Genomic DNA, 25744 nt, shown 5'->3' with positions numbered 1-25744 from the left:
CCCTTATCCTTAAACTGTGACCCCTTGTTCTGGACTTCCCCAACATCGGGAACAAACTTCCTGCATCTAGCCTGTCCAACCCCTTAAGAATTTTGTAAGTTTCTATAAGATCCCCCCTCAATCTTCTAAATTCTAGCGAGTACAAGCCGAGTCTATCCAGTCTTTCTTCATATGAAAGTCCTGCCATCCCAGGAATCAGTCTGGTGAACCTTCTCTGTACTCCCTCTATGGCAAGAATGTCTTTCCTCAGATTAGGAGACCAAAACTGTACGCAATACTCCAGGTGTGGTCTCACCAAGACCCTGTACAACTGCAGTAGAACCTCCCTGCTCCTATACTCAAATCCTTTTGCTATGAATGCTAACATACCATTCGCCTTCTTCACTGCCTGCTGCACCTGCATGCCTACTTTCAATGACTGGTGTACCATGACACCCAGGTCTCGTTGCATCTCCCCCTTTCCTAATCGGCCACCATTCAGATAATAATCTACTTACCTGTTTTTGCCACCAAAGTGGATAACCTCACATTTATCCACATTATACTGCATCTGCCATGCATTTGCCCACTCACCCAGCCTATCCAAGTCACCTTGCAGCCTCCTAGCATCCTCCTCACAGCTAAGTGTCGAGGGCCTCTGTCGGACAGTGCCATTAAAGCGGGGCGGCTGAGGTAACGTTCATCCCGAAGATACGAAAATGCTGAAGTAACTCAGCGGGACAGGCAGCGTCTCTGGAGAGAAGGAATGGGTGACGTTTCGGGTCGAGACCCTTCTTCAAACCCTTATCTCCGACTAGAGTTCCGCAGGGGAGGGACTGGGGGGTAAGAGTGAGGCAGGGTTCATTGGCTTGATAAAAAATGTAAAATTGTCCAATTTGGCGATATGCAGAGTACTGCCCTGGCGACTACAACATTCAGAAGGTTCAGAAGGATGGGGAATAGAGAGTGGAGGAGAGAGGAGGGGAGTGGAGGAGAGGAGAGGGGAGGAGAGGGGAGTGGTTGGGAGGGGAGGAGAGAGGGGAGGAGAGGAGAGGATAAGAGAGAGAGAGAGAATGAGGGAGGGACTAGTATAGACGGGCAGCAGCGCCAGCACGATGGGAAACTCCAGCTCACCAGGTTCCCGCGACCCCTCTCCCGAGAGATACCCCGGGCCGGGGGAGAGAGAGCCCAGACCCGGGGAGAGAGACCCCCTGCCCAGGGAGGGCGGCTCCGGCTCCGGCCCCGACCCGGGTTCCAGGGACGATCCGATCCCGTTCCGGGAGCAGCGCTTCGAGCTGATCCGCCGCGAGTGTCTGCGGGACCGGCGCCTGTTCGTGGATCGCACCTTCCCCGCCGACGCCACCTCCCTCGGCTCCATGTCCGTGCCCGGGGTACAGTGGGTGCGGGCCACGGTGAGTGGGGCAGGGGAGAGGGGAGGGGGGAGAGGGCAACGTCAGAGGGGAGAGAGGAGAGGAGGAGAGGGGAGAGGGGAGAGGGGAGAGATGAGAGATGAGAGGGGCATTCAAACTACCCTGTGTGTCTGTCCCACCGGCGCTACTCTGGAAAGCGTGAGACTAACTCCCCTGTTTCCACGGGGATCCCAAGGGGTGTGTGTGTGTGGGTGTGTGTGCGCGTGTGGGCGTGTGTATGTGTGTATATGTGCGTGTATGTGTGTATATGTGTGTGTGTGTGTGTATATGTGTGTGGGTGTGTGGGCGTGTGTGCGTGTGTGTGTGTATGTGTGTATATGTGCGTGTGTGTGTGTATGTGTGTATATGTGTGCGTGTGTATATGTGTGTGTGTATATGTATGTGTGTATATGTGTGCGTGTGTGTGTGTGTGTGTATGTGTGTATATGTGCGTGTGTGTGTGTATATGTGTGCGTGTGTGTGTGTGTATGTGTGTATATGTGTGTGTGTGTGTGTATATATGTGCGTGTGTGTGTGTATATGTGTGCGTGTGTGTGTGTGTATGTGTGTATATGTGTGTGTGTGTGTGTGTGTGTATGTGTGTATATGTGTGTGTGTGTATATGTGTGTGTGTATATGTGTGTGTGTTAACAGGGGGGTCCCGTGGAGAGCGTATCAATGTCAGTATTTACAGGTAAATCCTGTAGTATTGGCCGCGGTCGCTGGGAATCACAAGTCCTTACACCAAGCCGTTTTGATTTGATTTCCAGCAACTCTTTAAACATCCTCAGTTCTTTATCGACTCCTTCAGCACCACGGACATAGTCCAGGGGAGTTTGGGTGAGTGTTTTTTCTTTGGTGTTTTGATAACCGTTCAGCAGCTCCAGCGAATGTTTGTTCTGTTCACAAAAACGCAAGTCAGGCTATAGTTTTGTCGTAGGTACACAAAATTGCTGGGGAAACTCAGCGGGTGCAGCAGCATCTATGGAGCGAAGGAAATAGGCGACGTTTCGGGCCGAAACCCTTCTTCAGACCGGTTTTGTCTGTTTGTCAAAACATAGTTTTGTCGTGTCATGTTTGTCTGCAGGTGTCTAGTTACACCTGACCTTGGCTGCCTGGCCTTTCACCCTCGGATGTGAGCTTTAGTTTAGGTTTGGGGCGGTACTCTGGTGCAGCGGTAGAGTTGCTGCCTCAACAGCGCCAGTGTCCCAGGTTCGATCCTGACCACGGGTGCTGTCTGTGTGGAGTTTGCACGTTCTCCCCTTGTCTCTACAGAGTTTGAAGAAGGGTAACGTTGCCTATTTCCTTCGCTCCACAGATGCTGCTGCACCCGCTGAGTTTCTCCAGCATTTTTGTGCACCTTCTCCAGAGTTTTAGTTTAGTTTAAGGAGGAACTGCAGATGCTGGAAAATCGAAGGTAGACAAAAATGATGGAGAAACTCAGCGGGTGCAGCAGCATCTATGGAGCGAAGGAAATAGGCAACGTTTCGGGCCGAATCCCGAAGGGGTTCGGCCCGAAACGTTGCCTATTTCCTATTGCCTCTTGCCTATTTCCTTCGCTCCATAGATTCTCCAGCATTTTTGTTTAGTTTCGTTTAGTGACTTGAGTCTCTAGTGGTACAGTGAAAAGCCAGTCAGCAGAAAGACAATATGTGATTACAAGCGAGCCATTTACAGTGTATAGGTACATAAGTCATAAGATGACAAGAGTAGAATTAGGCCATTCGGCCCATCAAGTCTACTCCACCATTCAATCATGGCTGATCTATCTCTCCCTCTCAACCCCATTCTCCTGCCTTCCCCCCATAACCCCTGACACCCGTACTAATCAAGAATCTATCTATCTCTGCCTTAAATATATCCACTGACTTGGCCTCCACAGCCGTCTGTGGCAAAGAATTTCACAGATTCACCAGCCTTTAAACGTTGCCCCTCTCATCTTAAAGCTATGCCCTAAGCCCTCATGCCCTGATAGGAGCAGAATGAGGGCATTCGGCCCATCAAGTCTACTCCACCATTCAGTCATGGCTGATCTATCTCTCCCTCCTAACCCCATTCTCCCCATAACCCCTGACACCCGTACTAATCAAAAATCTACCAATCTCCACTGACTTGGCCTCCACAGCCTTCTGTGGCAAATAATTCCATTGATTCACCACCCTCTGGCTAAAGAAATTCCTCCTCATCTCCTTCCTAAAGGAACGTCCTTCAATTCTCCTTTAATACAGGATAAGGGAATAACGTTTAGTGCAAGGTAAAGCCAGTAAAGTCCGATCAAGGATAGTCCGAGCGTCACCAAAGTGGTAGATAGTTCAGTACTGCTCTCTGGTTGTGGACCGGGCTAAAGGGGCACAGTGGTGTCGTGGTAGAGTCACTGTCAGCCAGGCAGCATCTGTGGAAAGAGAAAAAAGGACACAAAATGCTGGAGTAACTCAGCGGGTCAGGCATCAGTCCTTGAGAACATGGATAGGTGACATTTCGGGTCGAGACCCTTCTTCAGACCCTTTAGACTTTTGCACGGAAACAGACCCTTCGGCCAATCGAGTCCATGCTGACCAGCGACCCCCGCACACTCACACTATTTTTTGCAACAGTTTTTACAATTTTTACCAAAGCCAATTTAACCTGGAAACCTGCACGTCTTTGGAGTGTGGGAGGAAACCGGAGATCCCGGAGAAAACCCACGCAGATCACGGGGAGAACGTGCAAACTCCGTACAGACAGCACCTGTACTGGGACCTTATCATTTGATATCATAGGAGATTAGTGGGCAAAATTAGGGCACATGGTATTGGGGGTAGAGTGCTGACATGGATAGAGAAGTGGTTGGCAGACAGGAAACAAAGAGTAGGGATTAACGGGTCCCTTTCAGAAAGGCAGGCAGTGACTAGTGGGGTACCACAAGGCTCGGAGCTGGGACCGCAGCTATTTACAATATACGTACATCAATGATTAGGATGAAGGGATTCAAAGTAACATTAGCAAATTTGCAGATGACACAAAGCTGGGTGGCAGGAGGCAGGTTCTCTGAATGCTTTCAAGAGAGAGCTAGATAGGGCTCTTAAAAATAGTGGAGTCAGGGGATATGGGGAGAAGGCAGGAATTGGGGATGATCAGCCATGATCACATTGAATGGCGGTGCTGGCTCGAAGGGCCGAAGGGCCTACTCCTGCATCTATTGTCTATTGTAGTCGGGATAGAACTGGGGTCTCTGGTGCTGTGAGGCAGCAACTCTACCGCTGTGCCGCCCGCACTGTGGAAAGAGCAACTAGTTAACGTTTTGGGTTCGGGACCTGGTCTCAGAATTGGCGACAGACCGTGTAGAGCAGCTTTGCTCTGTGTCTGCCCCTGTCCCACTTAGGAAACCTGAACGGAAACCTCTGGAGACTTTGCGCCCCACCCAAGGTTTCCGTGCGGTTCCCGGAGGTTGCAGGTAGTGGAAGCAGGTAGGGAGACTGACGAAAACCTCTGGGAACCGCACGGAAACCTTGGGTGGGGCGCAAAGTCTCCAGAGGTTTCCGTTCATGTTTCCTAAGTGGGACAGGGGAACTTGCACCAGTGCAGAGAGAGCGAGAGAGAGAGAGAGAGAGAGAGAGAGAGCTACACTCTGTATCTAACCTACGCCAGGAGCGTGTGATGGAAATTTGGAACAAACCCATGCACTAAATAACCTGGCAGTTATAGATATTTACTAGATAAGTGTTATGCAACATATCCACAGATTGTGCAACATCTGTTTCCTTTCCAGATGTTGGGATTTGTCTGGGGTATAATGGTTAACGATGTCTGTGTGTGTGTGTGTGTGTGTGTGAGTCTGTGTCTGTGTGTGTGTGTGCATCTGTTTATGTGTGTGTGTGCGTGAGTGTGTCTCTGTGTATGTGAGCACTTGTGTGTGTGTCTGCGTGTACTTCTGTATCTCTGTGTGTGCGTGCGTCTGTGTGCGTGTATGGATGTGCGTGTGCATGTCTGTGCCCGTGTGCGTGCATGTGTGTGTCTGTGTGTGTGTGTATGCATGTGTGTTTGTCTGTGCGTGTATGTGTGTGCGTGTGTCTGTGCATGTGTGTGCGTGCGTGTGTGCGCGCCTGGCATTCAGTGTGTGTGTGTGCGTGCGTGTGTGTCTGTGTGTGCGTGCATGCGTGTGTGCGCCTGTGCATCTGTGTGTGTGCGTGTGTGCGTGTGTGTGGTATTCTGATTATAGCAAGACCCAATCCTTAATGACAACAACTCTATTTGAACCTTGACCTTTTAAATAGCTCGTGAAGATGTCAAACTTGGACAATGGGAACGTTGACAAGTTAGTGGGGATTATGGTTCCCCTCTGTATTGGCCCACGTACCACCCACTACAATGCCAACCCTCGCCTTCACACTCCAACCCTGCTGGAAAATAACTCTCTACTTTTAGTCGTTTTAGTTTTAGAGATACGTTATGGAAACCGGCCCTTCGGCCCACGGAGTCCGTACTAGCCCGACCAGCGATCCCCGCACACTAACACTATCCTACACACACACCAGGGACAATTTACATTTATACCAAGCCAATTAACCTACAAACCTGCACGTCTTTGGAGTGTGGGAGGAAACCGGAGAACACGGAGAAAACCCACGCAGGTCACGGGGAGAACGTACAAACTCGGCTCAGACAGCACCCGTAGTCGGGATGGAACTGGGGTCTCTGGAGCTACACTCTGCATCTAACCTATGCCAGGAGCGTGCGATGGGAATTTGGATCTAACCCATGCACTAAATAACCTGGCAGTTATCGATATTTACTAGATAAGTGTTATGCAACATATCCACAGAACATGTGTTTCCTTTCCAGATGTTGGGATTTGTCTGGGGTATAATGGTTAACGCTGTGTGTGTGTGTGTGTGCGCATCTGTTTATGTGTGTGTATCTGTGTGTGAGTGTGTGAGCACATGTCTGTGTATCTGTGCGTCTTTGTGTGTGTGTGCATTCGGTCCATCGAATATACACTGACCAACAATCCCCGCATATTAACACTATCCTGCACACACCACAACCAGAGAGCAGTGCTGAACTACTATCTACCTCTTTGGTGACCCTCGGACTATCCTTGATCGGACTTTACTGGCTTTACCTTGCACCTTGATTATAAGAGCAGGGAGGTTCTACTGCAGTTGTACAGGGCCTTGGTGAGACCACAGCTGGAGTATTGCGTACAGTTTTGGTCTCCTAATCTGAGGAAAGACATTCTTGCCATAGAGGGAGTACAGAGAAGGTTCACCAGACTGATTCCTCGGATGTCAGGACTTTCATATGAGGAAAGACTGGATAGACTCGGCTTGTACTCGCTAGAATTTAGAAGATTGAGGGGGGATCTTATAGAAACTTACAAAATTCTTAAGGGTTCAAAAGGGAACTGCAGATGCTGGAATATCGAAGGTACACAAAATTGCTGGGGAAACTCAGCGGGTGCAGCAGCATCTATGGAGCGAAGGAAATAGGCGACGTTTCGGGCCGAAACCCTTCTTCAGACTCCGCAGAAAATTCTTAAGCGGTTGGACAGGCTAGATGCAGGAAGATTATTCCCGATGTTGGGGAAGTCCAGAACAAGGGGTCACAGTTTAAGGATAAGAGGGAAGCCTTTTAGGACCGAGATGAGGAAAACATTTTTCACACAGAGAGTGGTGAATCTGTGGAATTCTCTGCCACAGAAGGTAGTTGAGGCCAGTTCATTGGCTATATTTAAGAGGGAGTTAGATGTGGCCCTTGTAGTTAAAGGGATCAGGGGGTATGGAGAGAAGGCAGGGATGGGATACTGAGTTGGATGATCAGCCATGATCATATTGAATGGCGGTGCAGGCTCGAAGGGCCGAATGGCCTACTCCTGCACCTATTTGCTATGTTTCTATGTAAACGTTATTCCCTTTATCCTGTATCTATACACTGTAAACGGCTCGATTGTAATCATGTGTTGTCTTTCCACTGACTGGTTAGCACGCAACAAAAGCTTTTCACTGTACCTCGGTACACGTGGCAATAAACTAAACTGAAGACTGTATGAAGGGGCAAACAGGTTTGGGGCCAGAGAGGGGAGATGGTTTTGCAATCGTTTTTGAAATGATAAAGAGCCCTGCACCGTTCCAGAAAAAACAATTTGAAACATCACCAGGAGACAAATCACAACAGGCTTTTGACTGATTACCACGAAAGTCATGTCTTACCAGCAGCCAACACTCGCTTTGCTGAGATGACAGAGGGTGAAGCAACTTTGGTTATTTGTGTAACATGGGCAAGTTCTGACAGTAAACATGTTGAGAATTTTAGATCCAATTAGTTCAGTTTATTGTGTAAGAAGGAACTGCAGATGCTGGTTTAAACCGAAGATAGACACCAAATGCTGGAGTAACTCAGCGGGACAGGCAGCATCTCTGGAGAGAAGGAATAGGTGACGTTTCAGGTCGAGACCCTTCCTCAGACTGAGAGTCGGGGGGGGGACGAGAGGTATAGACACTGATTATAGAGAGATGTAGAACAAATGAATGAGAGATCTGCAAAAAGGTGACAATGATAAAGGAAACAGGCCATTGTTAGCCGTGATCTGGGTGAAAATGAGTTGCAGACAATGAATGACAGTGAAACTAGTACAATGACTAGGATGGGGCAGGGATGAGTAGAGAGGGGATGCAAGGTTTATTTGAAGTTGGAGAAACTGCAGATGCTGGTTTAAACCGCAGATAGACACGAGAAATAGCTGAAGAAGGGTCTCGACCCGAAACGTCGCCTATTTCCTTCTCCCCCCTCTCTTCCATTCCCATTAACCTCCCTCCTCCAACACCCCCCCCCCTGCAGGTGACTGCTGGTTCCTGGCGGCCATGTCCTCTCTGACGCTCGACGCCAACCTCTTCAACTATGTGGTCCCCAACGACCAGAGCTTCCAGGAGAACTACGCCGGCATCTTCCACTTCCGGGTACGGGCCAGGGTGGGGGAGGGGAGAGGAGGGGGGGGTGATGGTAGAGTGTTACTGTGTGAGGGAGGGAGGGTTGCACTAACCTGCTGTGGGGAATGAGCAGTCTGGTGGGACTGGGACCCAGCACAAGACTCGATGGGCCGAGTGGACTCAGATCGTTGAACGTAGAAGGGTACAGCACAAGAACAGGCCCTTCAGCCCACAATGTCCCTGCTGAACACAATGCCAAGACCAACTCTGATCTGCCTGTGTGTAATCCACATCCCGCCACTCCCTGCATATCCATGTGGCTATCCAAACATTTCTTAAATGCCATATATATATATATATATATATATATATACACATATGATAGGAACAAAATGAGGCCATTCAGCCCATCAGGTCTACCCCGCCATGGCTGATCTGTCTTTCCCTCCCAACTCCATTCTCCTGCCTTCTCCCCATAACCCCTGACACCTGTACTAATCAAGAATCTGTCTATCTCTGCCTTAAACATATCCATTGACTTGGCCTCCACAGCCGTCTGTGGCAATGAGTCCCACAGATTCACCACCCTCCACCTCCACATTTCTGCCACCACCACCACCACCTCCCCTGGCAGCGCGTTCCAGACACTCACCACCCTCTGTGGGGTGGGGAAGATTGCAACCTTCGCATGGTCTGCCCTGTTTTGACGAATGCCATCAAATAAGATCAAATAGAACAAGTTGTCTGACGATAGGGGGTGTGCACGCCACACGCAAGAAGAGACGACCCTTTGTGTAAAACAAACCTGTCCCGCAAATCTTCTTAAAGGGCCTGTCCCACTTTGGTGTCATTTGCGTGTTATTTACGCGACATCATTTACGCGTCACGAAGCACGACGCGCGGGTCGTGACGCGCACGTGATGGGCGCATGGTGCGTGGTGACGTAGTTAGTGACACACGCGGCGCCCCAGGATTTTGTGATGTACAAAATCTTTGCGCGCCATCTACGTGCGACAGGCCCTTTACACTCTGCTCTCCTCACCTCAACCCTACCCCATAGTCATAGTCACAGAGTCACACAGCCTAGAGACAGGCCCTTTGGCCCAACTTGCCCCTACGCCCACCAACACACCGTCACAGTGTGGAGACAGGCCCAAGATAGCCACAAAAAGCCGGAGTAACTCAGCGGGACAGGCAGCGTCTCTGGAGGGAAGGAACGGGTGGCGTTTCGGGTCGAGACCCTTCTTCAGACACAGGCCCTTTGGCCCAACTTGACCAACTATTGGCCATCTTTGGAATGGAATGAAATACACTATTGTCGCATGTGGCTGGGCAGAGTGAGATTCTTTGCTTGAACACCCAAGGTATACAAATAGTGGCTACCTAAGGCATTGACAACGTTTCAAAGTACGCTGGCTCCTGCTTTGTTCCCCCCCCCTCTCCCCTCCCCCCCTCCATGCCCCTCACCCCCTCCTCAACCCCTCCTCCTCCCCCCCACCCCACCCCCACCCCCCACACACAGAGAGGGCCCCCCACACCAGGTTCCCCATTGTCCTCAACGTAACAGTTGCACGACTATTGAGGGAGAGGGGGGCAGGACATGTTGGGGTGGGGGGGCAGGACAAGTTGGGGTGGGGGGGCAGGACAAGTTGGGGTGGGGGGGGGGCAGGACAAGTTGGGGAGAGGGGGGGGCAGGACAAGTTGGGGAGAGGGGGGGGGGCAGGACAAGTTGGGGAGAGGGGGGGGCAGGACAAGTTGGGGAGAGGGGGGGGCAGGACAAGTTGGGGAGGGGGGGGGGGCAGGACAAGTTGGGGGGGGGGGGGGCTCTGTGAAGGAGTGTTGTTGACACCACCCTCTCCCTCTTGCCCCCTCAGTTCTGGCAGTTTGGGAGATGGGTGGAGGTTGTTGTCGATGACTTTCTCCCCACTCAGAACCAACACCTGATCTTCACCGCCTCTTCCACCTGGAGAGAGCTGTGGAGCGCTCTGCTGGAGAAAGCCTACGCCAAGTAAGTTTCTGACGGCAACCTTGTCGATCGTTGTAAGTTCAGTTTAGATCAGGTTAGTTTAGTTTAGAGATACAGCGCGGAAGGCCCTTCGGCCCATCGGGTCGTCACCGACCAACAATCCCCGCACACTAACACTATCCTACACACACTACGGACAATTTACAAGCTTCCTCCTACACTACAATGACAAGCAGTGGTTGGCTCTGGTGTGTGTCGTGCGTCTGTGTGCGAGTGTGTGCACATGAGTGTGTGTGTGTGTGTGTGTGTGTGTGTGTGTGCGTGTGTGCGTGTGTGCGTGTGTGCGTGTGTGCGTGTGTGCGTGTGTGCGTGGGTGCGTGGGTGCGTGGGTGCGTGGGTGCGTGCGTGCGTGCGTGTGCGTGTCTGTATGCACGTGCGTGTGTGTGCTTGCGAGTGTGCGTGCGTGTGTGTGCGTGCGTGTGTGTGTGTGTGTGTATGTGTATGTGTATGCGTGGCTGTGTGTGTTGCCAGAGCCAGCCTCTGCTTGCAGCAGCCTCAGTGAGAGTGGAAGGACCGGTTTGAGGATTACCAGGTACACCCCACTTGTGATAACAATCACCCCTCAGTACTGTAAACACCAACCCGGAACCTTCCGTGAGATGGGCCAAGAGGATGTGTGTGACAGGGTCACAAGTGTATCTGATTACACACTCTCTGAAAGGGAGATTAAGGCAGATTCAATGTGGATTGTGAATGGAATTTAAACTTAAGGGGCTGTCCCACTTGGGCGGCATTTGCGCGAAGATTTTGTACATCCCAAAATGCTGGGGTGCCGTGCGCGACCATGCGTCACTGCCTACGTCACCGCGCACCATGCGAGCGTAATGCGCGTCTCAGCGCGCGCGTCATGCATCGTGACGTGTAAATGATGTCGCATAAATGACGCGCTAATGACGCCCAGGTGGGACAGGCCCTTTATGGTGGATACACCACTCCCTGTAACATGCGTGGAGTACATCAGAGAATGCCTACAAGTCCTTGTTCAGGCCCAAGTGGAGTACAAGCGCAAATCAAACGTGAATAATACGCTGACTTCCCTCGGATGGGGTACCGTAGAACTCCGCAGAATCAGGCTCAGACTTGTTGCAATTTACAAGGAGATTCACAACATCACGTCATCAAATCTCCCATCATCCCAGAGCACAGACTGCCATGAAACAAGACAATATAACGGTCCCTACATCATCAACTCGCTAAATGTCAATAAACCTTGCGACCAATATTCCCTTTACCCTAGGACGATAAGGGTAATATGTTACCACCCAACACACGTGCTGCTCCCCATGTTGTCATTTAAACAGGGGATCGAACAACTAGATCTCTTCAACTTGGTCAAAAAGGCTCACTTCACAATGTAATCGCTCGTCTACTCACTCCGACCTGCGCGAGATAACCACTGATGAGGTGTTTGCACAGTCACCAACCAGAACCAGAACCAGAACCAGAACTCCCTCGTTTGCCCAAAGACGTACAGGTTTGTACGTTAATTGGCTTGGTATAATTGTAAATTGTCCCTAGTGTGTGTGTGTAGGATAGTGTTAATGTGCGAGGATCGCTGGTCGGCACGGTCTCGATGGGCCGAAAGGCCTGATTCCGCGCTGTATCTGTGAGCTAAACTAGTGTGTGAACGGGCGATCTCTGGTGGCCACGACAGATGGCACAATGGGCTAAGTGTTCGGCTGGCAACCGGAAGGTAGCCGGTTCGAATCCCGCTTGGAGTGCATACTGTCGTTGTGTCCTTGGGCAAGACACTTCACCCACCTTTGCCTGTGTGTGAATGTGTGTGAGTGATTGGTGGTGGTCGGAGGGGCCGTAGGCGCAGATTGGCAGCCACGCTTCCGTCAGTCTGCCCCAGGGCAGCTGTGGCTACAGAAGTAGCTTACCACCACCGAGTGTGACTGAGGAGTGAATGAATAATGCGATGTAAAGCGCCTTGAGTATTAGAAAGGCGCTATATAAATCCCATCCATTATTATTATTATGTATCTGTGAGCTAAACTAGTGTGTGAATGGGCGATCGCTGGTAGGCACGGCCTCGGCGGGCCGAAGGGCCTGTTTCCGCTGCTAATATGCCTCCCCCCCACGGTGTGTTTGTGCAGGTTACACGGTTCCTACTCCATCCTGTCGGGGGGACGGGTGTCGGAGGCTATGGAGGACTTCACTGGTGGTATTGCCGTGTCCATGGAGATGGCCAACACCAAACCCAAGGAGCTGTGGTACATGGTGAAGCAAGCTCTCAACAAACAGACTATGATCTCCTGCTCCATCGAGGTACACCCCCACACCCCCTGCCTTCAGACGGTAGACATACAGTGTGGAAACATTGTTTGTATCCTTCTGTTTAGAAGGATGAGAGGGGATCTCATTGAAACATATAAGATTGTTAAGGGCTTGGACACACTGGAGGCAGGAAACATGTTCCCGATGTTGGGGGAGTCCAGAACCAGGGGCCACATTTTCAGAATAAGGGGTAAGCCATTTAGAACGGAGACGAGGAAACACTTTTTCTCACAGAGAGTTGTGAGTCTGTGGAATTCTCCGCCTCAGAGGGCGGTGGAGGCAGGTTCTCTGGATGCTTTCAACAGCTAGATAGGGCTCTTGAAGAGTCAGGGGATATGGGGAGAAGGCAGGAACGGGGTACTGATTGGGGATGATCAGCCATGATCACATTGAATGGTGGTGCTGGCTGGAAGGGCCGAATGGCCTACTCCTGCACCTATTGTCTATTGTCTATTGTCATCACCTCCTCCACAGCCAACAATGGACCATTGTGGGCTCCACCTTTCCTTGCTCATCGGTGGCCAGCTCTGATTAAGTTTAAGCAGAGAAAAACTGCAGAGGCTGGTCTACACCCGAAGATAGACACGAAATGCTGGAGTTATGCCCCTGTCCCACTTAGGAAACCTGAACGGAAACATCTGGAGACTTTGCGCCCCACCCAAGGTTTCCGTGCGGTTCCCGGAGGTTGCAGGTGGTTGCCGGAGGTTGCAGGTAGTGGAAGCAGGTAGGGAGACTGACAAAAACCTCCGGGAACCGCACGGAAACCTTGGGTGGGGCGCAAACTCTCCAGAGGTTTCCGTTCAGGTTTCCTAAGTGGGACAGGGGCATTACTCAGCGGGACAGGCAGCATCTCTGGGGAGAAGGAATGGGTGACGTCAACCCTTGTATCTATCTTCTGGGTCAACTGCTGAGTCAACTCTTGTGTCCATCTTCAGTGAATCTAATACCTTGTGCTTTTTTGTGGGTGTATGCAGGCCGACAGCTCGGGAGAGATGGAGACAAAACGACCTTTGGGCTTGTTGGCCGGGCATGCCTACTCCATCGTAGCTGCGGATAAGGTGAGTGTCTGATCCTGGTCCAGAGAGCGCGGCTGTGGTGGGTGAACTGCCCCAAGGAAAACTCCAATACTCCGTTACTTTCAGAGCCTTGTGGTGCTGGGCTGCCGGGTTTACCGGACCAGTGGACGTTAATTAAACTCTCCGATTCACCTCCACCTCAACGCGGACATCAGTCGTTGTCTGTGACTTTAGGCTTGAGAGAGACAGCACGGAAACAGGCAAACTGCGATCTCCGCACACTAACACTATCCCACACACACACACACACACACCAGGGACAATTTTACATTTATACCAAAGCCAATTAACCTACAAACCTGTACGTCACGGGAGGAAACTGAAGTCTCGGAGAAAGCCCACGCAGGTCACGGGGAGAACGTGCAAACTCCGTACAGACAGCACCCGTAGTCGGGATCGAACCGGGGTCTCTGGCGCTGTGAGGCAGCAACTCTACCGCTGCGCCCCTGTCGTTGGGATCCTGGGCGCTGCTACCTCATAGCGCCCGGCGTGAGCCTGCACGGCGTACGTGACTCCCTACCGTTCCCGCCTCCCAACTCTCACTCTCTCGCTCCCCCCTCTACAGGTCAGCCTGTCGAACGCTGCCGTGAAACTCTTCCGACTGAGAAATCCGTGGGGCCGCAAGGAATACAACGGACCCTGGAGCGACAGGTAACGGCAGGAACACGTGGAACGTCTCCGATCAGTGTAGTTTACTGTCACGTGTACCGAGGTACAGGGGCAAGCGTTTTGTTGCGTGCTAGCCAGTCAGCGGAAAGACAATACATGATTACAATCGAGCTGTCCACAATGTACAGATGCATGATAAAGGGAATAACGTTTCGTGCAAGATAAAGTCCGATCAAGGATAGTCCGAATGAGGTAGATAGTAGTTCAGCAGTGGTTGTGGTAGGATGGTTCAGTTGCCTGATAACAGCTGGGAAGAAACTGTCTCTGAATCTGGAGGTGTGTGTATTCGCACTTCAATACCTCTTGCCCGTTGGGAGAGGGGAGAAGAGGGAGTGTCCAGGGTGCGACTGGTCCTTGATGATGCTGCTGGCCTTGCCAAGGCAGCGTATAGTGTAGATGGAGTCAATGGAAGGGAGGTTGCGTGATGGGTTTCTCCAGGGATTTTGGGCACGACCATAGAGTCATAGAGTGATACAGTGTGGAAACAGGCCCTTCGGCCCACCGAGTCCGTGCCGACCAGCGATTCCTGCACACTAGCATTATCCTACACACACTAGGGACAATTTACAATTTTACTGAAGCCAATTAACCTACAAACCTGCACGTCTTTGGAGTGTGGGAGGGAAGCGAAGATCTCGGAGAAAACCCACGCAGGTCACGGGGAGAAGGTACAGACAGCGCCCGTAGTCAGGATGGAACCCGGGTACCTGACGTTGCGAGGCAGCAACTCTACCGCTGCGCCCCCCCACGCGCCGCCCTTCTTCTCTGTCCCTTCACCGTACCACCTTGTCTTGGCAGGTCGACCGTGTGGAATGAGGTGAGCCAGGAGGAGAAGATCAGGCTCAAGCTCAAGTTCAACGAGGAGGGTGAATTCTGGTGAGTCCTTCACTCCCAAACCTTGCTCGAAGGCGTCGCGTGTGTGACGGGATAAGTGATACGTGAAACCGTGCTTCAATGTGTTTGTCGGCCAGAATTCTCCGCCCTTGTGGAAACATCGTGGCCTGACGTATCGTATCATGTCGTGTCGTGTTGTACCGTGGCGTATCGCGATGTATTGTGACGTATCGTGGCGTATCGTATCGTGATCTATCACAGCGTGACGTATCCAGAACCAGGGGCCACACACAGTTTAAGAATAAGGAGTAAGCCATTTAGAACGGGGATGAGGAAACACTTTTTCTCACAGAGAGTGGTGAGTCTGTGGAATTCTCTGCCTCAGAGGGCGGTGGAGGCAGGTTCTCTGGATGCTTTCAAGAGAGAGCTAGATATCTTAAAAATAGCGGGGTCAGGGGATATGGGGAGATAAGGCAGGAACGGGGTACTGATTGGGGATAATCAGCCATGATCACATTGAATGGCGGTGCTGGCTCAAAGGGCCGAATGGCCTACTCCTGCACCTATTGTCTATTGTCTATCGTATTGTGATGTGACGTATTATATCGTATCGTGTTGCGACGTATAGTATCGCATCGTATAGTAACCCCTCTCTCTCGCTCCCTCCTGCAGGATTCCCGCCAATATACTGGTGGAGCAGTTCAGCGATGTGGAGCTGTGCAGCCACGACCCCATGTGCGACCACAACAAGGAGTGTGTGTGGGGAATCACCAACCACGAGGGCATGTGGATGGCAGGGATCAGTGCCGGCGGCAACCTCAGCAAAGGTACGGCGAGGTGGTGGTGGGGGGGATCTCCCGGTCACTTGGTAATGCGCTTCTCCTTTTAAGTGTATAAACATGCTGCTTACCCACTCACTTTCAGCGAGTGGGCCTCCGAGAGACAAGAAGTATGTGACCATACTCTTGGTAACTCCCCCACTCACGGTACCGTGATAAAGTTTGATTCTTTTAAATGATCATTTGTTCTGATGTCTTCTAACGAACGTTAGCTTTTACATCTGGCGCTGCGAGCGGGGTATTGCTAGGAACATCACCGACGACTGAGTCATGACCTTGAGTCCAATGACATAATTCATTTGGTCTTACAATTGGTCATGTCAAGTGTGGCAGAAGTCTTATCTTCTGCCAACAGACGAACAGAGATGTCCATTTGGCCAGTTACTTGTTTAACCACATTTTAACCACATAAGCATTAGCAAAAGGATTTGAGTATAGGAGCAGGGAGGTTCTACTGCAGTTGTACAGGGTCTTGGTGAGACCACACCTGGAGTATTGCGTACAGTTTTGGTCTCCTAATCTGAGGAAAGACATTCTTGCCATAGAGGGAGTGCAGAGAAGGTTCACCAGACTGATTCCTGGGATGTCAGGACTTTCATATGAAGAAAGACTGGATAGACTCAGTTTGTACTCGCTAGAATTTAGGAGCAGGGAGGTTCTACTGCAGTTGACTACTAGAATTTAGAAGATTGAGGGGGGATCTTATAGAAACTTACAAAATTCTTAAGGGGTTGGACAGGCTAGATGCAGGAAGATTGTTCCCGATGTTGGGGAAGTCCAGAACAAGAGGTCACAGTTTAAGGATAAGAGGGGAAATCTTTTAGGACCGAGATGAGGAAAACATTTTTTACACAGATAGTGGTGAATCTGTGGAATTCTCTGCCACAGAAGGTAGTTGAGGCCAGTTCATTGGCTATATTTAAGAAGGAGTTAGATGTGGCCCTTGTGGCTAAAGGGATCAGGGGGTATGGAGAGAAGGCAGGGATGGGATACTGAGTTGGATGATCAGCCATGATCATATTGAATGCGGTGCAGGCTCGAAGGGCCGAATGGCCTACTCCTGCACCTATATTCAGCTTGAACCTATATCCTCTGGGCCTCGATTCCCCGAATCTGGGCAAGAGATTCCGTGCAGTGAAAGAAAACAATTTAAATCTTCTAGGGTGGAACACACACAGCCTGGGGGAGATTCTCACAACATTTTAAAATTATTTTATTCGTTTTTAAATCCTTAAATGTGCTCGCCCCGCCTTACCTCTCTGAGCTGCTTCATCCATACACTCCTGCCCGGTGCCTCAGGTCAGCTGATCAGCTGCTCCTGGAGGTACCGAGGTCTAAGCGGTAGCTCAGAGGGGATAGAGCCTTCTCTGTTGCTGCTCCGGCACTCTGGAACACTCTGCCGTTGCACATCAGACAGGCCCCCTCACTGTCCATCTTCAAAACCAGTCTTAAAACACATTTATATTCCTTGGCTTTTGACCCTGCATGAGACTTTGCTCCTGTTTTAGTGCTTTTAATGTTTTTAATTTTATTGTTTTTATTCTTTCTTTTAATGTTTTTATTGTCGTGTAATAATATCTTGTCCATGACTAATCATGTACAGCACTTTGTGGCAACAGTGGTTGTCTTTAAAGTGCTCTATAAATAAAGTTGTTATTATTATTATTATATTTAAACCAGCACTTGAAATGCCGGTAGATGGTCTACAGTACATCAGGATGGGTGGGGTCGTAGAATGACACAGTGTGGAAACAGGCCCTTCAGCCCAACTTTCCCACACTGACCAACATTCATACCTGCCTCAGTCTCACCTGCCTGCGTTAGGTCCAGAGAAGGTTTACAAGGATTATCCCAGGAATGGTCGGGTAAACATTATCTGAGCGTTGGGCCTCAAATCGCTGGAGTTTAGAAAGTTGAGGGGTGACCTCATGGACACTTACCAAACAGCAAAAGGCCTGGATAGAGTGGATGTGGAGAGGATATGGGGAGAAGGCAGGAACGGGGTACTGATTGGGGATGATCAGCCATGATCACATTGAATGGCGGTGCTGGCTCGAAGGGCTGAATGGCCTACTCCTGCACCTATTGTCTATTGACCCCCTCACCCCCCCCCCCCCCCCCCCCACACACACACACACACACACGCACACACACACACACACACACACACACACACACACACACACACAGTGGGTTGCAGTGAGGATCGCTCCTTCCACTGTTGAATGAGACAGATGCCCTCCCACACATCCCACCCAAGTCAGGGCTTGTCGAGGAATGCAGCCGCCCTCCTGGGAGCTGACACTGGGACAGCGTTCCACGCCCCCGCAACTGGCACCGTGCCCAGCCCGAGCTGCCCGGTGTGTCACAGACCGGCATGGCTTGGCACACCGCCACCACGACCCGATACATCACCTTCTCTCCACAGATGCTGCCTGACCCGCTGAGTTACTCCAGCATTCTGTGCCTGCCTTCAGTGTAAACCAGCATCTGCAGTTCAGCACTGCTGTCTAGCTGCAATAGGATGGTTCAGTTGCCTGATAACAGCCGGGAAGAAACTCGGGGAAGAACGTTGAGTGATATTGCTGGTTCATTGAGGGGCGCTGAGCGGGGTTAACTGCACCTGACATTGACACTGCTGCCCCTCTCCCCCGCTGCCTCCCATGCATGTCTCTCCCCCAGACACGTTCTCCCGCAACCCGCAGTACCGGCTGCAGCTGCTGGAGGAGGACGAGGAGTCGCACGGGGGCTCGCCGGCCTGCACCATCGCCGTGCAGCTGCTGCAGAAAGACGGGCGCAAGACCGGCTCCACGCACCTGTACATCGCATTCCAAATCTTCGCAGTGAGTGACGCACATGTCCACGCACACACGCACATGTCCACGCACACACGCACATGCTCACGCACACACGCACATGCTCACGCACACACGCACATGTCCACGCACACACGCACATGTCCACGCACACACGCACATGTCCACGCACACACGCACATGCTCACGCACACACGCACATGCTCACGCACACACGCACATGTCCACGCACACACGCACATGTCCACGCACACACGCACATGTCCACGCACACACGCGCCCACTCACACACGCACATGCTCACGCCCACACGTGCACACTCACACACGTGCACACTCACACACGCACATGCTCACGCCCACACGCACACACGTGCACACTCACACACGCACATGCTCACGCACACACGTGCACACTCACACACGTGCACACTCACACACGCACATGCTCACGCCCACACGTGCACACACGCACATGCTCACGCACACACGTGCACACTCACACGCACATGCTCACGCACACACGCCCACACGTGCATGCTCACGCACACACGTGCACACTCACACACGCACATGCTCACGCACACACGTGCACACTCACACACACTCTTGCTCAAATGCACATATATATATGATGTGTGTGTGTATGATGTTTGTGTATATACACGTGTGTATGTGTTTGCAAATTGGAGTAAGAGGCGTGCTGTGTGTATATGCGCGTGTTATATGTGTGTGTGTGCGCGTGAGCGTGTGCGTGTGTGGGTGCATGTGTGTGCGTGTGTATGCATGTGTGTGCGTGTGTATGCATGTGCTGCATGTTACCAGTTTCTAACCTGTTGCTCTTTCTATTCCAGGTGCCTAAGTGGGTAGGTATGCTGCACCCACCGTCAGCCTGACCTCTCCCCCACGTACCTGGCCATGGTCTCCCCCCCCCCCTCGCCTCCCCTAACCCCCCCTCGCCTCCCCGCCTTCGACCCCCACCCTCAGCCTCCTCCCTCACCCCCACCCTCGTCCCCCCCTCGTCCCCACCCTCACCCACACCCCTCGCCCCCACCCTCAGCTCCCCCCTCGCCCCCACCCCTCACCCCCCTCTCGCCTCCCACCCTCAGCCCCCCCTCCCCCCCCCACCTTCGCCCCCCTCCCCGTACACTAACACTATCCTACACACACTCGGGACAATTCATAAGTTTACTGAAGACAATTCACCTACAACCCTGCACGTGTTTGGAGGGTGGGAGGAAACCGGAGCACCCGGAGAAACCCCACGCGGTCACGGGAAGAACGTACAAACTCCGTACAGACAGCACCCGTAGTCAGGATCCAACCCGGGTCCTGGCGCCGTGAGGCAGCAACTCTACCGCTGTGCCACCGTGTGGAGAGAAAATAAAATGGGAAGCGTGCAGATGGGTGGCATGAAGGGCCGAAGGGCCTGTGTGTGCTCTCCCTTTCAGAGTTGTTGCCTCACGGCGCCAGAGACCCGGGTTCCATCCTGACTACGGGTGCTGTCTGTACGGAGTTTGCACGTTCTCCCCGTGACCTGCGTGGGTTTTCTCTGGGTACTCCGGTTTCCTCCCACACTCCAAAGACGTACAGGTTTGCAGGTTGATTGGTTTGGTATAAATGTAAAATTGTCCGTAGTGTGTGTGCGTGTGGGTGTTAATGAGCGGGGGGTCGCTGGTCGGCGCGGGCGATGGGCCTGTTTCCGCGCTGTATCTCTAAACTCGATGACTCCCCTCAAGCACGAGGACCGGTCCGCTCCCTTCGGCCGCAAGTTTTTCAACAAGGAGGCGGTGTTCGAGTCGGGGAACTACATCAACACGCGTGCGATCTCCCGCCGGACACAGCTGCCGCCGGGCCAGTATGTCATCGTGCCCAGCACCTTCAACCAGAACGAGGAGAGAGGATTCTTCCTCCGCATCTTCGCACGGAAGGCCAACCTGTCTAGGTAACAGGGCCGTGGGAGAAGGGGGCTGGGATTGGCGGGGTTTTATAAACTCAAGCTAAATTAAATAATAGACAATAGACAATAGGTGCAGGAGTAGGCCATTCGGCCCTGTGAAGAAAGCGAATGGTATGTTAGCATTCATAGCAAAAGGATTTGAGTATAGGAGCAGGGAGGTTCTACTGCAGTTGTACAGGGTCTTGGTGAGACCACACCTGGAGTATTGCGTACAGTTTTGGTCTCCTAATCTGAGGAAAGACATTCTTGCCATAGAGGGAGTACAGAGAAGGTTCACCAGACTGATTCCTGGGATGGCAGGACTTTCATATGAAGAAAGACTTGGATAGACTCGGCTTGTACTCGCTAGAATTTAGAAGATTGAGGGGGATCTTATAGAAACGTACAAAATTCTTAAGGGGTTGGACAGGTAGATGCAGGAAGATTGTTCCCGATGTTGGGGAAGTCCAGGACAAGGGGTCACAGTTTAAGGATAAGGGGGAAACCTTTTAGGACGGAGATGAGAAAAGCATTTTTTACACAGAGAGTGGTGAATCTGTGGAATTCTCTGCCACAGAAGGTAGTTGAGGCCAGTTCATTGGCTATATTTAAGAGGGAGTTAGATGTGGCCCTTGTGGCTAAAGGGATCAGGGGGTATGGAGAGAAGGCAGGTACAGGATACTGAGTTGGATCATCAGCCATGATCATATTGAATGGCGGTGCAGGCTCGAAGGGCCGAATGGCCTACTCCTGCACCTATTTTCTATGTTTCTAATTTTAGCTTAAATCATCAGTATCTGGGGTGTTTTATTTTAAAAAATCGTTATTTGATAACTTTGTTACTTTGGAAGTTTAAGAGAAGTTGACAATAGACAATAGGTGCAGGGGGAGGCCATTTGGCCCTTCGAGCCAGCACCACCATTCAATGTGATCATGGCTGATCATCCCCAATCAGTACCCCGTTCCTGCCTTCTCCCCATATCCCCTGACTCTGCTATTTTTAAGAGCCCTATCTAGCTCTCTCTTGAAAGCATCCAGAGAACCGGCCTCCACCGTCCTCTGAGGCAGAGAATTCCACAGACTCACCACTCTCCGTGAGAAAAAGTGTTTCCTCGTCTCCATTCTAAATGGCTTACCCCTTATTCCTAAACTGTGTGTGTGGCCCCTGGTTCTGGACTCCCCCAACATCGGGAACATGTCATAAAATAAATCAATTATGACAAGAATATTATGTACAATACACAACAATACCAACAAACCCACCACTATAGCTCCATAGTGAAAGGGGAATTAACTTACAAACCTGTACGTCTTTGGAGTGTGGGAGGAAACCGGAGATCCCGGAGAAAACCCACGCAGGTCACGGGGAGAACGTGCAAACTCCGTACAGACAGCACCCGTTGTCAGGATCGAACCCGGGTCTCTGGCGCTGTGAGGCAGCAACTCTAACGCTGCGCCCACCGTGCCTGGTTCTGGATTTAAATTGCTCTCTCCATCTGATGTTGTGGCCCTGGGCATTTGTCCGTGGATTCAGTTCGATAAATGTTGTGGTTTCTAGGTTGGTACCTGTTAATGTTGGAACCATCTTCCCTTACAGAGAGAATGCCCGCACTATCAACGACTTCGATCCAACGGTAACTAATGTATCAGCAATGCATAGAGACATTGTCACAACACACACTGATCAGGGGCGTTTGTTCTCACTGTGGGAGACCTTTTAAATGATCGCTCGAAAGATTCAGCATGGATCCAGGCCCTTCGGCCCATCGAGTCCATGCTGACCATCGATCGCCCCGTTCACACTGTTATCCCACTTTCTCATCCACTCCCTACACACTAGGGGCCGATTAATCTCCAAACCCTGCATGTCTGTGGGATGTGGCAGGAAACCGGAGCACCTGGGGGAAACCCACCCACACGGTCACAGGGAGAACGAGCAAACTCCACATGCACACACACACATGTATACACACACACACATACACACACACACACACACAGGCATACACACACACACGCACAGGCACACACACACACACACGCATACACACACACACAGAGGCATACACATACACACACACACAGAGGCATACACACACACATGCATACACACACGCATACACACACAGGCATACACACACACACGCATACACACACACAGAGGCATACACACACACATGCATACACACACACGCATACACACACAGGCACACACACACACATGCATACACACACACGCATACACACACACACACATGCATACACACACACACACACGCATACACACACACACACACGCATACACACACACACACGCATACACACACACGCATACACACACACGCATATACACACACACATGCATACACACACACACACATGCATACACACACACATACACACGCATACACACACATTCACATACATTCACATACACACACAAACACACATACACACGCGCGCACACACACACAAACACACACGTATACACTCACGCATACACACACATACATACACATGAATACACCATGTCACACACACGCATACACACACACACACACACACACACATGCACACACATACATACACGCATCATATGCACACACACATAGACACACACAAACACATGTATACACACGCGCATACACACACATACACACACACATACAGCACCCAGGGTCAGGATTGAGCCGTGGATTCTGGCGTTGTGAAGTAGCGGTTCTACCCGCTGTGCCGCCCGCTCGCCGTGTCCCGAACCGTAACGTGGTGTGTCCATCACCCTCCACAGAGGCTGCCTGACCTGCTGGGTTCCTCCAGCAGTTCGGGGTGCCGGGCCATGGATTTAATCTTTCCTCTGGCTTTTTCAGATAAACAGGACGGAGACGGATGGTGCCACCGCCCATCGACGTAACTCGGAGATCCTGCGTGAAGTCACTGATACTGTAGGTGCCTCGGGGACCCGGGGTGGGGGCAGTCCCGGGCAACCTGTTTCTCTCGCGGTTCACAGACTCGCCAGCTGCCTGGCGCTCTTGCGGACCGGAAGAGTCTGTGTACCACGTCTAGTGTGTGTCTAGTACGCGGAGTGTGTGAGGCTGCAGCCCCTGTTCCAACATCTAAAGGGGCTGCTCCTCGCCTTCACACCCACCACCACCCTCATCTTTGGACACCCTGTACGTGGGGGAGAGGGTTTGGGGCTGAGGATGTCCTGGTCGGGTTACTCCTGGGCCTGGCCAAGCTGGCCATCCGCGGGTCACGGCGCCGGGCGGAAGAGGGCTCTGCCCGAGCTTCTTTTTCGGGGTTACGTACGCGCCCGGGTGGTGCTAGCGATGGACTACCCGCTGTATACGGGCGCCATAGAAACATAGAAAAATAGAACATAGGTGCAGGAGGAGGCCATTCGGCCCTTCGAGCCAGCACCGCCATTCATTGTGATCATGGCTGATCGTCCCCAATCAATAACCCGTGCCTGCCTTCTTCCCATATCCCTTGACTCCACTAGCCCCTAGAGCTCTATCTAACTCTCTCTTAAATCCATCCAGTGACTTGGCCTCCACTGCCCTCTGTGGCAGGGAATTCCACAAATTCACAACTCTCTGGGTAAAAAAAGTTTTTTCTCACCTCAGTCTTAAATGGCCTCCCCTTTATTCCAAGACTGTGTGGCCCCTGGTTCTGGACTCGCCCAACATTGGGAACATTTTGTCCAGTCCGGGGGGATTTCTGGGACCGTGGAACGTATCCTTGGCAAGAATAGTGATGTCGTTGTATAGCAGTGTAAAATTAAGGAATATTTGTTTAGATAACTGGGTGATTTAGTATTATTATTATGGTGGGTTTGTATTGTATTATTTATATTATTGCGATCATTAATTAAATTTATTTTTGCTATATTATAAAAATTTGGTAGATGCCGCCCTGCTGGCGTGGCCAATCCTGTTACCTGTTACTGCGATGTGGAAGGAGGCCGTTTGACCCATCTAGTCTCTGCTAGCCCTCTCAGTATCAATCCCATAAGTCCCACTCCCTCTCTCCCTGTTGCCTGGCAACCCATTCTCCCCTCGCTCCTCCCCCCCATCACCACCCCTTTGAGTTGAGTTGCTATTCATTTTTTTTAATTTTAATTTAATTTAGAGATACAGCGTGGAAATAAGCCCTTCGGCCCATCGAATCCACGCCGGCCATTAATCACCTGAACACTAGCTCTATGTTCGACACACTAGGGGCAATTAACCTACAAACCCGCGTAACTCTGGTTTGTGGGAGGAAACCAGGTCACCCGGAGGAAACCCACGCGGTCCCAGGGAGAACGTGCAAACTCCACGCAGACAGCGCCCGAGGTCAGGATCGAACCCGGGTCTCTGGCGCCGTGAGGCAGCAAGCCCACCAGTGATCCACCACAACTGGACACGGGATGGGACAACTCATAATCCCACTTTCCCAACCGCTCCCTACGGACACTGCGGGCAATTAACTTGCTGACCCGGGATGTGGGAGGAAACCGGAGCACCCGGAGAAAACCCACGCGGTCACGGGGACAGGGGCGGAAAACCCGGGGGGGGCCAGAGGGGACACGCCCCCCCCCCATGTTTTGAGAGGTGGGGGACATCCCCCCCAAATTTTTGTGATCCCGATTTTAAAATCTCCACTTTTAGCGTTGGATTGGGCCTCCGAAGCCTCACGTGTGTGTGTGTGTCAATGTGCGCATGCGCAGGAGGTTTGGCGTGTGCCTCTCTGCCAAGTTGCCCCCTGGTTCACTCATTCTAGGGACAGAAATGATCTCCCCTTGGCCCCAGTTGAAGTCTCCGGGTGTATCTTGATTCTGCATCAGACATGTGGTCAACTCTCTTTCTCTCTCTTTCTCTCTCTGTTCCCAGAGCACGACCTTGAGTGCCCCAGAATTCATGACGGTCTTCAATTCAGGTTAGTGAGCCCACGAGGCGAGAGCAGTGAACTCTTTCTCCAGCCAATACTGTGTG

The 25744-nt window shown here is 51.6% G+C and overlaps 1 protein-coding gene across 1 annotated transcript; it reads left to right on the top strand.

Moving 5' to 3' along the window:
- The first annotated feature begins 1045 nt into the window (after window positions 1–1045).
- On the top strand, window positions 1046–25744 carry LOC116967889 (calpain-3-like). The gene is made up of 15 exons (XM_033014531.1): window positions 1046–1391; window positions 2159–2228; window positions 8205–8323; window positions 10168–10301; window positions 12419–12590; window positions 13574–13657; window positions 14241–14326; window positions 15143–15220; window positions 15851–16005; window positions 18700–18860; window positions 19687–19698; window positions 20572–20777; window positions 22369–22405; window positions 23639–23713; window positions 25643–25744. The coding sequence occupies exons 1-15, from the start codon at window positions 1095–1097 to the stop codon at window positions 25691–25693; spliced, it is 1737 nt and encodes a 578-aa protein (XP_032870422.1). The 5' UTR covers window positions 1046–1094; the 3' UTR covers window positions 25694–25744.

This window comes from Amblyraja radiata, chromosome 41 (assembly GCF_010909765.2).
Source record: "Amblyraja radiata isolate CabotCenter1 chromosome 41, sAmbRad1.1.pri, whole genome shotgun sequence".
NCBI classification, from domain to species: Eukaryota; Metazoa; Chordata; class Chondrichthyes; order Rajiformes; family Rajidae; genus Amblyraja; species Amblyraja radiata.
This window is presented reverse-complemented; position numbering and strand designations above follow the sequence as displayed.